This window comes from Pseudorca crassidens, chromosome 2 (assembly GCF_039906515.1).
Source record: "Pseudorca crassidens isolate mPseCra1 chromosome 2, mPseCra1.hap1, whole genome shotgun sequence".
In the NCBI taxonomy this organism is placed as follows: Eukaryota; Metazoa; Chordata; class Mammalia; order Artiodactyla; family Delphinidae; genus Pseudorca; species Pseudorca crassidens.
Window position 1 is genome coordinate 111,332,890 of NC_090297.1, and position 19,891 is coordinate 111,352,780.

Consider the following 19,891-nt stretch of genomic DNA (forward strand, 5'->3'; position numbering starts at 1 on the left):
TAGCCTGGGGCCCCAGGGTAACCCTAATAGTATCAATCCTTCTGGAGGTCAATTTAGCAATAAATGATTAAATAATCAAAAAAATAAAAAAACCTTTAACTCAGCAATTTCACTTGGAAACTATTAAAGGTATGTGCAAACATTTACCTACAGTGGAATACTATGCAGCTGTTAAAAATAGTTATCAAAGGGCTTCCCTGGTGGCGCAGTGGCTGGGAGTCCGTCTGCCGATGCAGGGGACGTGGGTTCGTGCCCCGGTCCGGGAGGATCCCACATGCCGCAGAGCAGCTGGGCCTGTGAGCCATGGCCGCTGGGCCTGCGCGTCCGGAGCCTGTGCTCCGCAACGGGAGAGGCCACAACAGTGAGAGGCCCGCGTACCGCAAAAAAAAAAAAAAGTTATCAAAGAATAATTATTGGTATAGAGAGATGTTTCAGAAATAGTAAATGAAAAAGGAAGGTTACAGAGTTATTTTACAGTGTGCTCCTTTTTAAAAAGTAAATGAAAATACATATATTTGTACACCCAAAACATGAACAAGAATGTTCATAGTGGTATTATTTTTAATAGTCCAAAAGAGAAAACAACCCAAATTTCTATCTGGCGGAATGGATAAACAATGGTATATTTATACAGTGGAATAGTCTACAGCAGTGAAGACGAATGAACTACAACTACATTCAACAATGCCCTTGATTCTTACTAACATAATGTTGGGGAAAAAAAAGAAAACCCACAAAAGATTATGATTCCATTTATATAAAATTCATCAGGCAAAGTTGATCTATGCTATTAGAAGTCAGAATAGTGTTTACTTTTTTTTGGTCATTTTTTTTTAATTGTGAGAAAATACATAACATAAAATTTATCATTTCAACCATTTTAAAGTGTGCAATTCCGTGGCATGCAATACATTCACAAAGTTGGGTAACCATTACCTCTCTCTAGTTCCAGAACTTCAAGCAGTACCTCTTAGGCAGTCACTCCCCATTCCTCCCTCCCCTCCATGACGTTATTTTCCAAGAGGAGGGAATAATGCCTGGAGGGAACAGAGTGGGGGGCTTCTGGATATTGGTAATGTTCCCTTTTTAAAAAAATCTAGGTGGGAGTTACACGGCTGTGTTCATGTTGTGAAAATTTATCTAGCTGTACACTCATAATTTATATACTTTTTGCATGTATATTATATCTAAGTACACATAGATAAATGTGGAGATACACTGTATAGATATGAAATGTTAACAGCGATTTTTTTGCTAGGAGGTAAGATTATGAATCTTGTTTGTGTTTTGCTAACTTGTGTTTTCCAATTGCTCTTTATGGATATGTATTACTCTGGTAGTAAGTTTTTAAATTTTAAATATCTTAAAGGAAAATAACATTGTAATGCCTTTCAAGAGAAAATGTTCCTTACCATCAAAAGCACTGGGATTGTCCCACCAAAACCTTGCCTGGTCACTATTTTGCTGGAGGGCTGATACTCCTTTATGTATCCATCACCCTGCATGGTTCTGGACCTGTCCTATCTCCCTGGTCGATATGGAAGGGGTGTGTGTGAGAGACATGAGGGAGTGAGGAATGGTGTTCCAGTTCTCCTTGGCCACTGAGTGGTTGTGCTCAGAGGACTCACTCCCTGCCAGGCTGGAATTAAACTTGAAATAAAAGCTGGGGAATTTGAAAAGAAAAGGTAGAGGTCAAGGTGAACAGGCTGCCCTGACTGACCTGAGAGGAGCATCAGGGAGTGACCAAGGGCTTCAAGCAAGCACATGACTCTCCAGTCTATCAATACAGAGACAAGCAACCACTCCAGAGAGAGATTTTCATAACAGAAGACTTTCACAGCCTTCTTCAATCACCCAGCTTCCACCAAAAGATGAAAGTACTAAGTACTATCTACATGTAAAGCTCCCTGTCTCTCTTTCAGGAGTTTGAATGCCTTTTATCCACCTTTGTCTTACTGGCTTTCTCATCTTTCCAATCTCAGTTTTCATCTCCATCCCCTCCAGGCTCTCAGGCACTATGAACCCCTTTCTCCTCTGTGCTTCCAATGCACCTTGTTTATACCCTATTAGAGCAGCCACCGCATGGTGTAACAAGTCTTTGCCACCAGACTGTGATCTCCTTAATAGCTGGGACTAGGTCTTTTTGATCACTGCTTCAATACCCATACAGTAGATACCCAACAAATGTTGATCTGAATTACTGAAGGGGGTGTCTTCTTCCCATCTTTGACCCTTTTCCAAAGTGGAGTGACTATACACATTCCTTCCCTTTTCCTTAAGGCTTTTATTCTCTACATCTTTTGTTGGTTCCAAGATTTCTTGAATTCTTAAGAGATGATTACATGTTTACACATGCACATGCCCTGGAGCTTGTGGTGCAGGTTTATGGCCACTTCCATGTGCATTATGGGGCCTGTAGTCATCGCACATCCTCTCCAGCCCTTTGCTGATACTTGTCTTGCTTTTCCTCCTCAATTCCAGGAACTAAGTACATGTAAATAAATTGCTTTTGGCTGAGCTTTTAGAGAGGAATTTTCCTCTACATGTTAAAAGATTTCAGTCCTATACCAGCCCTTTTCCTTATCTGTTGAGCCCTCACAACATGCCAGACACTGCGCTGGTTCATGATCTAGCAGGATAGCCACCACCTTCGATTGATTTATTTACTCATTGATCATCCTCTGGAAACAGCTGGCAGGGCACCTGACCTAATCTTTGGTCAGGCATAGCTTCCTTGAGGAACTGACGTTTCTGCCACGTGTACAAAGTAAAGTAGAAAGTGGTTGAGGGGAAATGGGTGATAAAAGAATCAAGGAAACTACATGTTTAAAAGGCCCTGACGTGTGGAGGCTGGGAGGATCTTAAAGACATTGCCAAGAGGAGTGTGGGGCTGGGGGTAGTGGCCCAGAGGAGGTTGAAGAAGTGGGCAGAGCTGGAATAAGACAGTGCCTTGATGTATGCATAATAAGGCTGCTTTAGTCAGGAATCTTTTGGTTGAAAATGACAAAAATCCCCCTAAGAAGTTCAGGGCTTTCAAGATCAAAGATGTCATTGAGTTTTGACATCTCTCTCTGTCTCTGTCTCATCTTTGCTTTCCTTTGTGTTAGCTTCATTCTTGGGCTGGCCTCTGTGAAATCATCCTCTGATCCTCCCTTGTCTCACAGAAGCCAAAGACTGGAGAGGAAGGGAATGTGGGTGAGAAAGACTAATTGATAAGGGCCATTTACCCTTCCACTCTTGAAGGTCACCTTCTTTCAGGAGATGTCCACATGTCCCCACCTTAGATTCCCTGGGGGAGGGCAGGAAGCTTGGCCTTCTACGATGGTAGAGAAGGAAACAGGTGAGGGGATCCTGTTTCCAGACTCCAAAACGGTTTGCTTTCTTAAAATAGCAAACCTACAGCCCCCTGTCTCTTTCTCTAAGGGCCTAAAATGCACTTTTTTGGCTGCATCCTCAGCCTTCCCTGGAAGCAGGATCATTTGGGCTTGGTAAGAGGAAAGAAAGAAGGTGGGAACCCCAGAAACTCCTTCCGACTCCCACCCCCTCATTCTGGCCCTCGTAGCGGGTCCTGAACTATTTGTCTTACTCGCGCTTTCTTCCGGAGCCTTTTCAGACCCCTCCAGGGTCCTGTTCCAACTCAGGGGCTTCAGAACTCCTCCACTGTCCGGTGAGCCGCCCTTCTTCCGCCTCACGCACACCCTAACTAAGCAGGACCAGCAGAAGAATACACAACCCAGGGACCCCTTTTATTCTGAGCTCTGGCGCTTCCGCCTCCGGGGCGGAGACTCCTCCCCCTCACCGTCCCAATTGTATTCCCTGGAAGAGCAGCCGGAAAAGCCTCCTCCTGCTCAGACCGGGATAAACGAGACGCTGGTTCCTTCTCGAAACCAGCTCTCTGAGCCCTGGGAACCGCCGTGGCGGTCGGCACTGCAGCACCAAAGGCTGCGAGCACAACCTGGGCTCAGCTCCAGCTGGGCGCGGGCGGTGCGGGAGCGGCTTCAGCACCACGGACAGCACCCCGCCCGCGGCCCTCCGGCCTGCGGCGCGCTTCGGCAGCTTTAGGCGAGCCGGCGAGCTATGCCAGAGGCATGGCCTGGCGCTCGGGCCCCATGGCGCTGCTCCTCAGCTTTGGCCTCCTCGGGCTGTGCTCAGGTAAGGACAAGTCGCCGCGCTCTGTCTCACTCAGTCTCGAAGGTGTACGGGAGGGATCCCTAAGGCGGGGAGTCTGTTAGGGGTTAGGGAAGAGACCCCTGGACGGCAGGGAGTACCTGGGAGACTGAACTGGGAGGAGGACATACCCGAAGTGATGCTAGGAAGAGAGGGCAACCTGGGCAGGGGTGGTGGAGAGGGTGTGGGCACAGAGAGGAAGGAGGGAGGGGATCTCCCCAGGCTATCTGGGGTGGAAGGAAGGGGAGAGTCTGATTGCAGCTGAGATGCCATTTGACTTCTTGTGAAACATTATCTCAAGAAAATCTACCTGGTTCTGCACCCTCCCTTGGCTCTCCATCATTTTCTGTCCCTCATATTGGACTCCAAAGGGGCAAGGCAGGAGGGGGAAAGAAGCAACTTCTCAACTCTCTTGTAGGGTGGGCAGGAGACTCGGAAGGGAAGAAGCTCTGCCAGGCGGAGGGCCAGGGAGGAATCTCTGAGGGGGTGGGGTGCATTCGTGCACGGTTGCAGAAGGAGATAGAGTGTGTGGTGGGGCAGGTACAAAGGGAATATACAACTAAATGAGCTTTCCATACCTGCCTGCAATCTCATGAGAGGTGGGCTCCCATAGGTGCGCAACTTGGGACTAAATATATGCCCTGACCCAGAGCTCAGGCAGCCCAACTATTCTACTCCAACCCAGTACCTATGGGGGGAGGGGGTCACAGCCAGTCACATGTAGAGGCACATAGTGTTACTTGCACACATAGATGGGCACAGACTGAGGAGAAAGGCTGAATGGTGGGACATGAATAACTGTTCCCCTTTCACCACCCTCCAGAACCTTCCTTGAATTGTAGGTATCTTCTAGGGGAAGCCCTGGAAAAAGAAATGTCAATTCTTTTGAAACCACCCTCTGAGACCTTGCAGGAAGAGCAGGGTCTCTACTAATCCTTGCAGAATGGGTTCTTAGTGGGAGACTGTGGGGGGCTGTCTGGGCTCCTTGGTCAGTGATCTCAGAGAGGGACTTCTCTATGAGGGGCCTCCATGGGGTAACCTAAGCATTTTGCTATATCCTTAAGGATGGGGCTGCGGGAAGCTACAGCCTCCTGTTTGGGCCTACGTTGTACCACTTGCCTAGGGAGAGTGGGATCCTGGGTGGGACCTCCTTGCCTATGTACTTACCTCTTGCCCTCCACCCACACTACCCAGGAGTCTGTGGTACAGACACAGAGGAGCGGCTGGTGGAGCATCTCCTGGATCCTTCCCGCTACAATAAGCTTATCCGCCCAGCCACCAATGGCTCTGAGCTGGTGACGGTACAGCTCATGGTATCACTGGCCCAGCTCATCAGTGTGGTGAGTGACGGTCCCAAACTCTCTGCCCAGCTACTGAAGTCAGTGTTTGTGCTTATTCTTCTGGAGTTCCCAAGGCTTGGGGAGGTGGGGGAAGGAGCCTGGGTGGTGTAGTGGGACCACAGGCTTGAGGGGTGGGGGTGGGGCATTTCTCAGCAGCTTCTCTTCTTCCCTGCAGCATGAGCGGGAGCAGATCATGACCACCAATGTCTGGCTGACCCAGGTTAGCACTCTTCCTGTCCACACCCCTGGGCTTCTCTTTCCTCCTTGTTTTTGTGGGGGGGGAGGGGCATGTGCTTTTCCCTCTTTTCATGTCCTCAATAGAGGCAGAAATTTAGACTCTGGAGCCCTAAATAACTGGATTTGAATTTTGGTTCTTCTGCTCACAGCTCTGTAACTTTGAATATGTTAAACTCAGCAAGATCCATTTTCTCATTTGTAAAATGTAACTTCTAATATCTTGGCTTGGCTATGCAAATTAAATGAGAAGACACTTTTGCTGGGCAGAGAAGTCACTGTGGGGATGCGATGACTTTTCAAAACTTCCTCAAGCCAGATAGGCCTCCTCTTGTCCCTGTCCTTGACCTTGAGCCCCTCCCAGGGCAGAGGCTGGTGCTGCCTCCCTCTCTCCCTTTCCCAGGAGTGGGAGGATTATCGCCTCACCTGGAAGCCTGAGGAATTTGACAACATGAAGAAAGTTCGGCTCCCTTCCAAACACATCTGGCTCCCAGATGTGGTCCTATACAACAAGTAGGTGACCCTGGAGGATGGGAAGGCTGGAGGAGACCATGGGAGTACTCAGGTCTTGGGGAAAGGAAGTTAGCTCATGCTGGGGGACAGAGGGACTTTTCATTGGCAAAGACAAGTCACTACCCAGACAGACAGACCCAAACCAGTGAGGTATAATGTGGACAGCCAAGGTAACTTGGGCCATGGCCAGCTCCCTCTCAGCCAGTTAGGACTCCCAGTGTTTGGAGCTGCAGTGGCATAAAAACGAGGATTGACAGACTCCAGTGCCTAAACTGATTCAAGAATAGGTCTTCCAGGAGGATTGGGGAGGGTCAAAGAACTTGGAGATCCCAGTTTCTCCTCCAGGTTCCAGCCCCTCTCCTGAAATAATCCCTCTTATCTCGAAGACCCAAAGCCACTAGTCCATAGCCACTAGGGACCATCTCCTCCTCCCACCTGCCCCTGTCCCTCTCCATTAGTTGGGGCTCCTCACTCTGGCCTCCCTGGCTCCCCTAACTTCTCCACCTTCATGTGGAGCAACCAGCTTACAGAATGCATGACAAGTAGCAGATGTGCCTCCCCTCTTCATCACCCTCTTCTGTCTCTGAGGCCTCTTCTCCTCACCAACCCACCCAGATCCCCTTCTTGCTCAATTCCTGCCCCTCCTCCCTAGACCCCTGGATGGCTACCCTCTTCCCATATATCCCTTTGGCTTTCCTCTCTTCCCACTCAGGGCTGGGTTGATGGGTGGGGTGGAGGAATGCTTAGGCCAGGGCTGACTGTGCTCATCCCTTGGCAGTGCTGACGGCATGTACGAGGTGTCCTTCTATTCCAATGCCGTGGTCTCCTATGATGGCAGCATCTTCTGGCTGCCGCCTGCCATCTACAAGAGCGCATGCAAGATCGAAGTAAAGCACTTCCCGTTTGACCAGCAGAACTGCACCATGAAGTTCCGCTCGTGGACCTACGACCGCACTGAGATCGACCTGGTGCTCAAGAGTGACGTGGCCAGCCTGGACGACTTCACGCCCAGTGGCGAGTGGGACATCGTCGCGCTGCCGGGCCGGCGCAACGAGAACCCGGACGACTCCACTTATGTGGACATCACGTACGACTTCATCATCCGCCGCAAGCCACTCTTCTACACCATCAATCTCATCATCCCCTGCGTGCTTATCACCTCACTAGCCATCCTCGTCTTCTACCTGCCTTCCGACTGCGGCGAGAAGATGACGCTGTGCATCTCCGTGCTGCTGGCGCTCACCGTCTTCCTGCTGCTCATCTCCAAGATCGTGCCGCCCACCTCCCTCGACGTGCCGCTTGTAGGCAAGTACCTCATGTTCACCATGGTGCTTGTCACCTTCTCCATCGTCACCAGCGTGTGCGTGCTCAACGTGCACCACCGCTCACCCACCACGCACACCATGGCTCCCTGGGTCAAGGTCATCTTCCTGGAGAAGCTGCCCACGCTGCTCTTCATGCAGCAGCCGCGCCACCGCTGCGCCCGCCAACGCCTGCGCCTGCGGCGGCGCCAGCGCGGGCGCGAGGGAACCGGCGCCGTCTTCTACCGCGAAGCCCTGGGGGCAGACTCCTGCACGTGCTTCGTCAATCGCGCGTCTGTGCAGGGCTTGGCTGGGGCCTTCGGCTCGGAGCCGGCGCCGGCAGCTGGCCCCGGGCGCTCCGGGGGGCCGTGTGGCTGCGGCCTCCGGGAGGCGGTGGACGGCGTGCGCTTCATCGCGGACCACATGCGGAGTGAGGACGACGACCAGAGCGTGAGTGAGGCGCGGGGACTCGGGCGTGGGATGCGGGCTGCAGGGCCCTCGGTGCCTGCGCAGACAGACACCGAGGAGCTAACGGGAGTGCAGGATGTGGGCAGTGAGAGTCCGGCCGGGGCCTGTGGGCCTGGGCGCTGGCGTGGCCTCTTCTCTGACTTCCGGGAGGCGGCGCCGCCTAAGCGGCGGTTGGTACAGGATGAACTTGCGGCTTCCTGAGGACTAGTATCCAGGGCGAAATGCCTCAGCTGGGGCATCGTGAGTGTCGTTAGTGTTGGGAGGGTGGCCAGGAAGTGGAGGAGGCCCTTCTGGGTTTGCAGCTGGCCCGTGGCTCTGACCCCAGACACCCTCTCTGCCGCTTGTACTCCCAAGCCCATGTTGTTAACCTGCAGCTCTTAGCACAAATGGAGATGAGTCCTTTGTGTGCCCCGCGTCGGGGGTCAAAATTGAGGGCAGTAGAAAGTGTGTATGGGAGGGGTGGCGGTGGTTAAGAGGTTCCACCGGCTGCTGGGAAGAGCACAGAGTCCTGAATCAATATCCTTTTCCTGCTCTTCTGGGTCCTCAGGGGATGCCCTTGTGAAATATTTACGGAGGTGGGGGCAGGTGGAGGCGAGGGTTTTTAAGACCCACTCTGAGCTTTCTGCACACTGGTATCTTTCTGCAGTGACTCCCAGAAGGGGAGCACTGAGCCAGGGGATGGGGGGGGAAGATGATGGGTTGACTTCCCCCCACTTTGGGCTGTGGCTGGCCCCATCCGGCAATCAGTCTTTGGGTACCTGGCTGGTTCCAGGCTGTGGCTCAGCTGTTGCTCTGGTGATTGGCCATGTTTCCACTGGATTGCAGCCATTCCGGCTTGGGGGATGAGGAAGGTGGGCTCCTGCACTACCGGTTTTTTTTGTGTGTGGGGGGATGCTTCAGAGCCTGGTGTTTCTATTCCCTGGGAGGGCAGGAGCTGAGGCTTGAGCTAAGGAGCAAGTTATGGTCCTGAAGGAAGAAGAGAGGGACCAAGTCATGAGGAAATGGGGCGAGAGCCTCAGGTGGCTGAGGCCAAGTGGGAGATGCCGGTGGTGCAGGGGGTTGACCGGCTGCATCACTGCCTCCGCCTCCCCCACTGCAGTCCACTCATGTAATGTGCATTTACTGAGTTAGGTGATGAGGATGCAATGACCTACCTTCACAGGCATCTCAAACTTAACACGTCCCAAACTGAGTGCTTAATCTACATCCCCACCACCAACTTGCTCCTCCTCCAATCTCCCCATCTTTTAGTAAATGACATCACCATCCACCCAATGGTTTAGACCAAAAACCTGGAGTCATCCTTGACTCCTCTCTTTCTTACGTCCCCCACCATCCAAATCATCAGAAGTCCTGTCCTGTGGAACCAACCTCCAAAGAGATTTTCAGCTTCCTTCTTTATTCACCATCTCCATGCTGCCTCCCTAGCTGTAGGCCTCCATCAGCTGTTGCCTGGACCAGGGCAGAGACTCCTAATGGTCTCCCTGGTTCAGTTCTCGTGCTTCTCCACCCAAACACACAGTGTCTCCTGCGCACTTTGTGCCATCTCTCCCCTGCTCAGGTCACTGGCTTATCTGCTCAACTGTTCTAAGCCAGCTAAGCTCTTTCCTGACTCAGGACCTTTGCACAGATTGGTCCCTCTGTTTGGAATGCGCTTCTTTTTTTCCTTTTAAAAATTATTAATTTTTGCACTACTGTTTAAGAGTAAGTTGTGGACATAGTGATCCTTTATCCCAAATACCTCAGCTTTTCTCTCCTGAGAACAGAGATATTGTCTTGCATAACCCAGGCTCAGTGATGCAATTCAGGAAATTTAGCATCAATACAATACCTTTATCTGATATAAAGTCCATACTAACATTTTTTCAGTTGTCTCTGTAATGTCCTTTGTAGCATCTCCCCCACCTCAATCCAGGATCTTGAATTCCACTTTGTTGTTCTGTCTCTTTAGTTTCCTTCAATCTGGAATGGTCTTTCATGGCATAAACATTTTTGAAGGGTACAGGCCAATCGAAGGTCCCTCGGTTTGGGTTTGTCTGATTGTTTCTGATTGTCTCAGCGGGCTCCTTCTCACTTATCAGATCTTAGCTTAAGGTGTCACCTCCTCAAAGAGGCCTCCCCAGATCACACCCTGAATTATATCTCCCCCTCCATTTCTTCGTCCTTTGTTTCCATATAGGCACCCACCAATGTGTAATTATTTTATTTTTACTAATTTTGTGTCCATCTCCCTCAGGAGACTGTAAACTGCAGGATGTGTTTGTCTTGCTCTCAGTCACATCCCCAGTGCCTAGCATGGTGCCAGGTACATAGGAGGCACAAGTGTGACATGAATGAGTCATTATTCAGCTGCTGACTGAAGGAAGGTGCACAGTGCCTCATCCCATGCCCCCGGCTGGCTGGGCTACAGATGAACACGTGTACAAAGGTCCAGACTCAGGCCGGAGTGGAGCAGCTCTGAGTGGAGGCCAGGCCTCCTGCAGACCCTGTGACTGGCTCCCAAACCTACAGAGGTTATTTTCTTCTGGACGGGTTTGTTTACACCTGAGATTTAGTCCTCACCCTCTGGGGCTGTTGGATGGGGCTCCCCAGGCAGTCATATAAGGAGTGAGGGCTGCAGAGGCAGCCATTCATTCACTAATTCAACACCCGTTTACCGGAACCCTGTGTTTGAGATGCTGGGATTACAAAGATGAATCAGATCGGGTCCCTGTAGTTTAGGAGCTCATAGCTTAAGTGGCGGGAGGCGGGTGGAGAGGAAGGAGGGGCCAGGCATACAAATTGAAATGACAATACAGTTCAGTAAAAATACTGTGATAGAGACGTGTACATAGTGCTGAGGGAACCCAGAGGAAACAGTGGTTCATTCTCATTAGGGGGATCAGGGAAGCCTTCATAGAAGAGGTGACATTTGATCTAGGCTTTGAAGGATGTGTAGGAGTTCACAGGTAGAGATAGGGAGGACTGGAGTTCTAGACCAAAAGGAAACCCAAAGGCACAGAGACCTGAGAAGACAGGCTGGAGTTTGGTAAGGCTGGGTCAGAGGGCGGAAGATAGGTGGTTGGCTCATATTTGTCCTGGGTGGGTCTTGATTTTAGACTTGGGAGTTTGGGTGGCTGCTGAAGGCAGTGGGGCCACTGGAGGCTTTTAAGCAGGCAAGACTGGGGCCATGCTTTGGAAAGGTCACTCTGGGGTCGTGGAGTGAGAGGAGTGATGTGTGGTGGAAGCTGCTTCTACCTGCTCCACTCCCCTCCCAGATCATGTGATTGATACCTGGGTCTCCTTCCTCTCCTCTGTCCAGGTGAGTGAGGACTGGAAGTATGTCGCCATGGTGATCGACCGTCTGTTCCTTTGGATCTTTGTCTTCGTCTGTGTCTTTGGCACCATCGGCATGTTCCTGCAGCCTCTCTTCCAGAACTACACCACTGCCACCTTCCTCCACGCAGACCACTCGGCTCCCAGCTCCAAGTGAGGCCCTCCCCAGCTCCATGCTCCTTCACCCCTCTGTTGAACAGTAGTTTTGGGTCGAGGAGGGATGAGTGAGCTACCAGAAAGAGGGGCGCTGCCCCCACAGACCCATCTTTTCACTTCACCTGGAGCCCGCCCCCCCGCCAGCGCCAACCTGGAGGCTGGACCAGCTGCGTCGTGTTCTGGCTGCTCTCCTCCTCTTGTACCAACCCAGGCAATAGTGCTGCTGGTTGAGCATGAAGGCTGAGAAGTGGAGGATGGAGTGGCTGGAGTCTTCCACCCTGAGGAAAGTGTGACGGGGAAGGGGCCAAGAAGGGGACAGAATCAACAGCTGCCTCCAAGTCATGGGAAAAGGGAGGCGCATGGGGGCAGGACAGGGGCTCCGACTGTGCTGGGTTGGCCTGACACAATGGCAGATCAGAAGGGAGGAGCAAGGGGAGAGAGGCCTGGGTGTGACCTGATGTCTGTCCCTGCTTAACTGCACAGCAGCTAGCTGGGTGGGCCTCACGGCAGCCAGGGGTTCCTGCCCAGAGGTTAGCCTGGAGCTGAGGTCGGAGTCCTGAGCGAGGCTTCCAGCCCAGTCCCACAGCCCCTTGCTTCTAAGGGCCCCAGAGTTCAGCCCCAGGTCCCCTTCTCCCAGTGAAGATTCTTCCTAGACTTCCTTTCTTGCTCAGGCCAGGGTGTGGGGGGCAAGGCTGGGTGTTAGGGGAGCCCCGGAGTTCTGAATCTTTGGGTGGCCTGCTTGGAGCTTAAGGGCCAAATTCTTGAACTGTGCGAGTTCAAGTTCACAGGCTGTTCCTCGGCTGCAATTTGAACCGACTGGTCATGGGAACGAGTAAACTAAGGACATTAGCTGTAAGCAGACCCAGCCCTCTCGCCCGCAGCAGAGCAGGCCGGGCAGGAGAGGGCTGCCTGTGGAGGCCAGCCCAGCAGGGTGTGAGTGCCCAGAACTCTGCCACGTCAGCATGGCTCCTGCCCCCCTACTTCTGTTCCTGGCTCCATCCTTCCTGCTCTGGCTCCTCCTCTTGCCCCGCCCAAGCAAACCTGAGCAGGGTTGAAGCAGAGCTTCGGACGACAGGTCTGCTACTGCCGGTCTGCACAGCGGACTGTACACAGAGCCCAGCTTTCGGCTTCCTGTCCTGTGGGTCCCTGGAGGGTGTATCCCGACGCTGCTCCCAGGGGCCAGCTGGAGGCCACCTTGCCTGTTAGCCCAGGAAACAGACCTCTTCAGGGATCACCTGCCTTGGTCCCCGCCATGTGACTGGCTCTGATCTGTGGTCCCAGCCTGGGCTCAGTGCTGGGCCAGCGGGGTCACAGAGGGGTCCGTCTGCCAAGCGCACCTGAGGGGCCTGCCCGCCACACCGTGCTATTCTCTGGAGCCTGGCTGGACGCCTGCTTCTGCAGGCACCTCGGAGGTGGGGAGACAGCACAGGCACAGAGCGCTGGACAGGGAGCAGAGTCTGAATTCCGGTCCCCGCTCTGCCACTTACTCTCAGCCATCCTGAGCAATTCTGGCTAGGCCTCAGCTTCCTCATCTATAAATCGGGGATAGTAAGGCCCTCTTCGTGGGGTTGTTGTGAGGCAGGAGTGATGTTTGTGAAAAAGCCCAGGGCTGTACCTGGCGTAGAGTAGATGTTTCGTGAATGTCAAGTCAGACGTGGTCAGAGTTGACGGGTATGGGCTTACCTGCCTTGTCATGTCACTCTTCCTTCCAGACCCACCCATACCCTGGAGCAGATAGCCCCCGGAAACAGGGATGGGGTCTGGGGGAGCTGGAGCCGGAGAGGAGCAACACAGGGAATGTTGGGGTGAGCCTAACAGGTAGGCTGCCCTCTGGAGCCTCTTCAGCAAAGGTTCCTTCCGTTCCCGGGCTAGGCTCAGGCTCCGGCCTCCCTTCTGGATCGGCTCCTCCTGACACAGGTGTGTGCCCAGGCCCCCAGGTGATCTAGTCCCGTACTGGCTGTGGAGGAACGCCACTGGGACACGAAGCCAGCAGCTGTGAGAGATGTGCTTCAGCGCATTTCCCCACCTGCCGGAATGGGCTGGCAGACATCTCTTCTGGGGGTGAGTGTCTCGGCACCATGGAGACTCCCTTCTTCTAGAACAGCAAATGGAGAGTTGCCTCTATTATGGCTGGACCCACCTCAGACTCACAGCCCTGAGGAAACATCCCGGAACCCGAAACAGCTAATGAAAAGGAACCCTCCCTCTGAAGGGTAGGTGCTGGCCTGAGGCCCTCCTGCCCAGCTCTCCCGGGTTCCTTGCCAGGGTCTAGGCTGCTAGGGAGGCCCCATCAGCTGTTACTGTGGCTGGACTTGCTTTCAGTACTTCCTGCAATTGGCTGTCGTCCGAGTAAGTCACCAGACAGTGCCAGAGGGGCTGCTGGAGAGCAGCTTGTCCAACTCCTCGCCATGGCCCCCCCGACACACAGGGAAGTGGAGGCCCAGAGGTTGTTTGCTGGCTGACCTTGTACAAGCACTTAACTCTGAACTTGCTCATCCTCATCAGTGACGTGGGGATGACAGCTGGCTGAGGGCTACAGCAAAGATGGGAGGGACTGATGGAAGGGGTTACCGGGCAGGGTCCCTGGGGCAGTACCATTCCCTCCATCTCTGGGCGCAGCCCCTAGGGGACCACGCCAGTGGGGAGGAGGGGAGGACGGGTGGAGGAAAGAGGGCTCAGGCAAGGTGTTACCACGTGTCAGTACAGCCTTGGAACCCTCAAGGGTGTTGGGAAGCTTTGGAGAACCAGTCTCTTCTACTCTTGGGTCCTCCGTCCTCTTCTCTTGGTGTTGTCAGGGAAGCCTCTTGGCCCCTTCCATGGGGTGGGGCAGGGCATCTCTGGAGAGAATGGGGTACCCAGCTGCGCTCCAGGCCAGGACTGAAGGCCCCAGATCTGAAGAGGGAGGGAGAGATACTGGATTGGCACCCAAGCAAGGTGGGCTTGGGAGAGGGCAGTGAGGAAACAGTTGAGATCATCTCCATCAGAGATGAGAAGGCCACAGGCCATCTGAGAACCACTTCTTGTTTGAAAAAGAGGGTATGAGAGACTGCTTTTGACGGCTGGAACTGCGGCAGGAGGAAGGCAGTCTCCTGGCAGCGAGGTGTCTAATACTGGAACAGCTGGTACCAAGTTATTGCAGATTTAAAAGCAAATAAGACACGGGCAGCCCCCAGCTGGCATTTCTGTGGAGGAAGGCTATCTGTGCAGAAAGGGCAAGGCCATTTCCCTCTAAGGAAACAGGGAGGGTGTGGGGCTTTGACTCCTGTTCTGCTTCTCCCAATCCCAGTGTTAGCTGCTGTGCACAGTGGCCTGCTCTGGGCCAGTTGCTTCGGATACACTGTCTTTACCCCTCACTGTCCTGCAGGGAAGGGGCCCCTGTTGACAGAAGAAAAGTGAGGCACAGAGAGACCAAGAGATAGCTGGTGCGTAGTGCTGGACCTGAAACCCAACACTGATCCCAGAGTCCACGCTCTCTGTGGCCTTTGAGGCAGGGAGGAGGAGAGCTCCTTGGGAGGGAAGTGAGGGGCATTCAGCGTCTTCTCTGAAATCTCTCCCCACTCAGTTCCAGCCGTCACCCTCTGCTTGTAGGCAGAGTTGGGCTGGCGTCACAGCATCCCTCACAAGCCAACTGGTGCTGGCCAGTCGCCCACCCAGACCAGACAGAGAATAAGCAGCCACCCTTCAGTATTCATCCCAACAGGTTTCAGAGGTCAGTGTGACAGTCACATGGTTCCTAAGGGACTGTCGGTCTAGGAATCATTAGAACACCTCACTCACCCACCCGCAGTGCCCCCATCTCTCCCACACTGGCCTCGGCTGCCCCCGTCTGTGCTCCTGGAATATTTGCACTGACCTAGCCCACTCCAGGCCAGACTCATTAGGAACTCAAGATTCTCATAAAGAAAGTTGTTTCCAAAGGTGTCATATCTCTCTGTTACATCTGGGGGGCAGAGGTGGGGACAGGGGCTGGGGGGTGGGGACGTCCTCTCGGGCCAGGGTTGAATAAGGGAAGGGAGAATATTGGGGAAACTGGACTCATGAGAGGTTAAGCACATCGCACGAATCTAAAGAAAAGATCAGTGGTAACATCAATGATTGTGATTTGTAGCCTGACAAGTCCATTCATCAGATGGAAAAGATAGGGCCAAATGGCTGCGCCTAGAGTAGACAGAGCCCAGAAATAGCTCCTGGGGAGGCCCTTTGTAAAGAAGGGGCCCTGGAGGACAGGGCACTTGAGGCCCGGTCTCCTGGAGGGATGGCTGGGGACTCCTCGCACAGCCCCTGCACTCTGCAAAGTCAGGGCTGTCTGTGTGGAAGGCACTCCTGCTCCTGGAACATGGGTTTGACCCGGGCCCACATCCTGGAAGCAATATTAAATGGTGGGCCCCCGAGATGAAATGTAGGGTGAACAGCAACTGCAGTGCTGAGCTGAAGAAAACCCCTCTTGTGCTCCCGTGGGGTAGCCTTGCTTCCCAGCCCACCCAGAGCTGGGTGGCGGGGGGACAGTCTTACGTCACGCACTCACTGTAGGTATGGAAGAAACGGTCCATTTTCTACAAAGCCTGGGTACTACATTTCCCTCCAGGTGGGACCAGATGCCTGGGAACAGAGAGGACAGAGATGCTCGAGGCTCCAGGTACCTCACGGTAGGCGGAGACACTGTCCTTCACTGTCTGTCAAAACTGTCCAGCTCACCAGGTACTGTATTTCAACAGACTGTGACCGACACCCATGCAGAGTTCTGGTCCTTATTTAATGTGCCCCCCAAACATGTCGCTGGCCCTCCTGGCCTCAGTTGTTCCATCTGTATTGTGGATGAAGAGGGAGGTTTCACTGCGACTTAGGAAGCCTCACTGTCAAATATTTCGTGTCCTCTGGTATGGTATTTTTACAAGGTCAAGGAAGAGTCTTGTAGAAATCCTGGACTAAATTGTAATCTGGAAAGTGGTGCATATTCTCTTTGAAATCAAGACAGAGAAATATTCTGGATGCCATCTATGAAGTAAAAAGCAAATGGCCTGTCTCCTAAGACTGCAGCCAAGCCAGTTCTGGTCCAGGCTGCAACTTGCACCTCCCCGCAGGCAAAACAGCTGGGAGTGGAAGGCTCTAGAAACCCCTCAAGGAGAGCCGGAGTTGCGGATGTGATTTGTGGTGTGGTCTCAAGGGACGCTTTCCTACTCTGGGCCTTGAAATCTTGCACAGCAAGTCTCTGGGGACAAGATATTTGATGGTGGATCTGATGGGGAAGGGGGGCTGTGGACCTGGGGAAGTAATTAAAGGTTGTCTGATATACTCCAACACACCGGACACAAGCTCACCTCCTAGGCAGCCCCTTTGAAATGGCTCCTCTCTGTTGGCTGAGGGAGACCCTCTCCTCAGGTTCTGTGTCAGATGCAGCTGGTGCTCTTGCCAGAAATCCCAGGACCACGGCTCTCTCTGTCCCCACTTTCTCACCCCCCAAGAAACCAAGACTTGAGGTTTTCTAACAATTCAGATTCTTCTTTTTTTTTATTTACGAGGAATGTATATTGTTAGTCACTTTTACCAAGGGACACATAAAAGTGGAATCATAAAACTGACTGCACCCATCGTGGCACCCAAGTCTACGCTTGGGCTCTTCCCCACTCTGCTCTTGGAGTTACTACCAAGACGCCCAAAACCAGCAAAATCCCTTCAACATGAGTAAAGGAAATAGCTTGAAGCAGTGACAGTTTTTACAAGTGATTATTCAAAAAATGCACAATAGCCACAGTTCAGACAAATCAACTACAAAGATCATTAAAAAAAAGAGAAAAAGGTCTTGCTTACTAAAAACAAAGATTGGACGAAAAAGTGAAGAGAACACTCTAGGTGGGAGTTCTGCCTCTGTCCCATGTGACTCAGAGGGGCAGGGGTGGGCACGGCCGCGCAGGGCCTGACACAGGCTTGTTTCCAGCAGATGCATGGGTACAGGGAAGCCTTGCTCTCTCCCTACAACAGAAGCTGAATACTGTAAGTTCGCTAGACAAGATCTTGGGGCAAGCAGGGGCTCTGACCTTTTGAGAGTGCCCGTGCTCCCGGTTAAAGAAGAGGCAGCCGAGTCTGAGCTCTGCAGGAGATTCCAATGCCCAAGATGGTCCACAGGGGCCGAACATGCCGAGGAATCAGTAGGTGATACCCTCTAGCCTGAAGAACTAGGGAGATGAGCTGCCTCCTGGGGCAGGACTGATTTTGTGTGCCATCAGGAGGTTCACAGGACCGGGGGGCAGGCCCCTTCCCCCCGAGAAGACAGGCACGGTTTCCCTCCTAGTTCCTTGGGACACTTTGGTGTTCCGCAAAGATATCCTTAGTGTATTTAAAGACTTACGTTTTCTCACTTTGGTCAAAAGTACAGAGAGAACGGTAGCCACAAGAATAAATGTGTGGATGCGGATGTATCCACCGCTGAAGAGGTGGGACAGACGGGGGGTTAACTAGTCAGGAGCTTGCGGGGTGTGGGGGAGGACGGAAAATCGTCTGAGGGCACTGGCTCGGCATGTTCACAGATACAATAGAGGAATCATCCAGAGGAAGGAGGCAGGCTCAGGCCTGGAGGGGGCAGGACCTCTGTACGTTTCTTGAGCATGTCTGGCTGGCTTAGGCCCAGAGCCAGACCCCACAGAGAGTCGAAGGCTCTGACAAGAGTCCACAGTACCTTGAGGTGTAGACCAAGGGTCCCATCTCACAGAGTTTTAGGACAACCTGCCCTTTCACCTAGAACTACTGTTGAATGTCAACCCTATAAAGATTCCCTAGCAGGCAGGGAGACCTCAGGTCTGTGACCCGCCCGCAAACAACCTTCTGAAGCTATCAGGAGAAACAAAAGCACTTGGTTAATCAATGGCAAATGACATCTGACTTTTAAATCTGTGCAATTACAGGTTATCTGTAGCTGTTAGGAATCAACATTTACAGCATTCTTTTTAAAACTCCCAATTTACCCATGACTTAATCGCCTTCCCTTGGTGTCACTGTCATAAGAAACATGCTGGGTGGAACAGTGATCTGACCCAACATGATTTTTTGCCCTTATTCCTGCTAGGTCCTGATTATCTGAGCAGAGATGATTTACCCTCTAGGATTTATCCTGGGTTTTTTCCTACCAGTTGGTTGGGGTCTGTGGCGCTACTTCCCCCATTGGTAGGACAAATTCCTAGCAATGCTTTAGGAGGGACAGCTGGGAGCTTGGCAACATTCCAAGATATGTCTGCTTCCCCAGGAAGTGGTCTGTGTCACCCCTGCAGGGCAGACTTCCCCTATTGCTTGGGCAATTCCTTTAGCCCCGTCTGGCTGGTCCCAGCCTTCCCTGCCACCTGCGGAAGGGATGCACGTCCCAGGCAGCAGCCTGCCCTGCCTCTGGGCCCCTCCCAAGCCGGCTAAAGTGCACGAAAGGTGACTGAGCGTTATCTGCAGATTCTGATCACGCTTGGCACTGGTAACAAGCTGACTGCCGTTTTAAACTCCTGCCCTTATAAATGTTTCACCAAATTCTTTAAGTTCACCTCTTTACCCTCTTGGAGGAAAAGGTAGAACTTAATGATCATGAAGAAGGAATCTCAGAAGGGGAGGAGGGGAAGCAGAGGGGCCTCAGAAGCCACAAATGAAAAATCATCAGTCCCTGGCATGATTCACACTGTTGACTGGAACCTAATCGAGACCACAAGAGGTCAGTGTAGCAAACACAAAGGGGACGGAAACAGGAAAAAACGAAGAAGGAAGAGGAAGTGGGCGCAAAGAAGGAACAACCCCTTCCCTCTGCCCTTAGGCTTCTACCCCTCTGCTTGGGAAAAGAGAAGGGGGATGGCTAGACCTGGCCTAGTAATCCCAAAGAAAGCAGGAAAAACAGGAACCCAAAGTTCTCAGTGTTACCAATTGTGGTTCCATTTAAAAACAAAAACAAAACAAAACAAAAAGGAAACCAAAAACCAAAAACCCTTGACCAATGTGATGAGGAATGCTACGACCTCTCTCTCTCACCCCAGTGTGAAACACCCTGACCCATCAGTCACCGGATCACACTACACTGGGCAGAGGTAAAAATTCTTTTCCTCCTGGGGTTTGCTTATCCAGTTCCCGTAGCCCATGTCCTTCAGACTTTTTTTGAAGTAGTTCTTGGCTATCTCGTAGTCACGGGCAGCTTTCTTGGCTTCACCATAGGAGAGTCTAAGTAGATCCCTGCGATACCGGAAGGAGCAGAGCTTCTTGAATAGAAGGAAAATGTTCTTTTTGGAGACCCGGGATAATTCATTCCGTGGCCTGGAGAAACGAAAGCACTCACTGTTCACCTGGGATGGAATAGGTGGAGACACTGATGGGGAGGGGGGGCATGGGTGCGTGTGGCAGCTTTTAAGCTCCGGTGTTTGGCAACGTGACACCCCC

General features: G+C 52.4%; 2 protein-coding genes across 8 annotated transcripts in view; one reads left to right on the forward strand and one right to left on the reverse strand.

Moving 5' to 3' along the window:
• The first annotated feature begins 3,812 nt into the window (after positions 1-3,812).
• On the forward strand, positions 3,813-17,200 carry CHRNB2 (cholinergic receptor nicotinic beta 2 subunit). Its single transcript, XM_067727959.1, has 6 exons — positions 3,813-4,152; positions 5,362-5,507; positions 5,683-5,727; positions 6,145-6,254; positions 7,033-8,005; positions 11,325-17,200. Exons 1-6 carry the CDS (start codon positions 4,089-4,091, stop codon positions 11,493-11,495), a joined length of 1,509 nt encoding a protein of 502 aa, XP_067584060.1. The 5' UTR covers positions 3,813-4,088; the 3' UTR covers positions 11,496-17,200.
• ADAR (adenosine deaminase RNA specific) overlaps positions 16,984-19,891 on the reverse strand; it is a 40,553-nt gene continuing 37,645 nt past the window's right edge. For all 7 annotated transcript variants that reach the window (XM_067727952.1, XM_067727958.1, XM_067727955.1 and 4 more), the window contains one exon: positions 16,984-19,768. In XM_067727952.1, coding sequence (XP_067584053.1) covers positions 19,531-19,768 — 238 coding nt within the window. In that variant the 3' untranslated portion in view covers positions 16,984-19,530. The remainder of the gene's footprint in view (positions 19,769-19,891) is intronic.

What these genes read in the sequence shown, in the direction of transcription:
- CHRNB2 (XM_067727959.1), top strand. Translation starts at nt 4,089, where the DNA reads ATGGCCTGGCGCTCGGGCCCCATGGCGCTGCTCCTCAGCTTTGGCCTC. An exon ending in CCTCCTCGGGCTGTGCTCAG is followed by an intron (nt 4,153 to 5,361) that starts GTAAGGACAAGT and finishes CACACTACCCAG; the next exon opens with GAGTCTGTGGTACAGACACA. An exon ending in GATGTGGTCCTATACAACAA is followed by an intron (nt 6,255 to 7,032) that starts GTAGGTGACCCT and finishes ATCCCTTGGCAG; the next exon opens with TGCTGACGGCATGTACGAGG.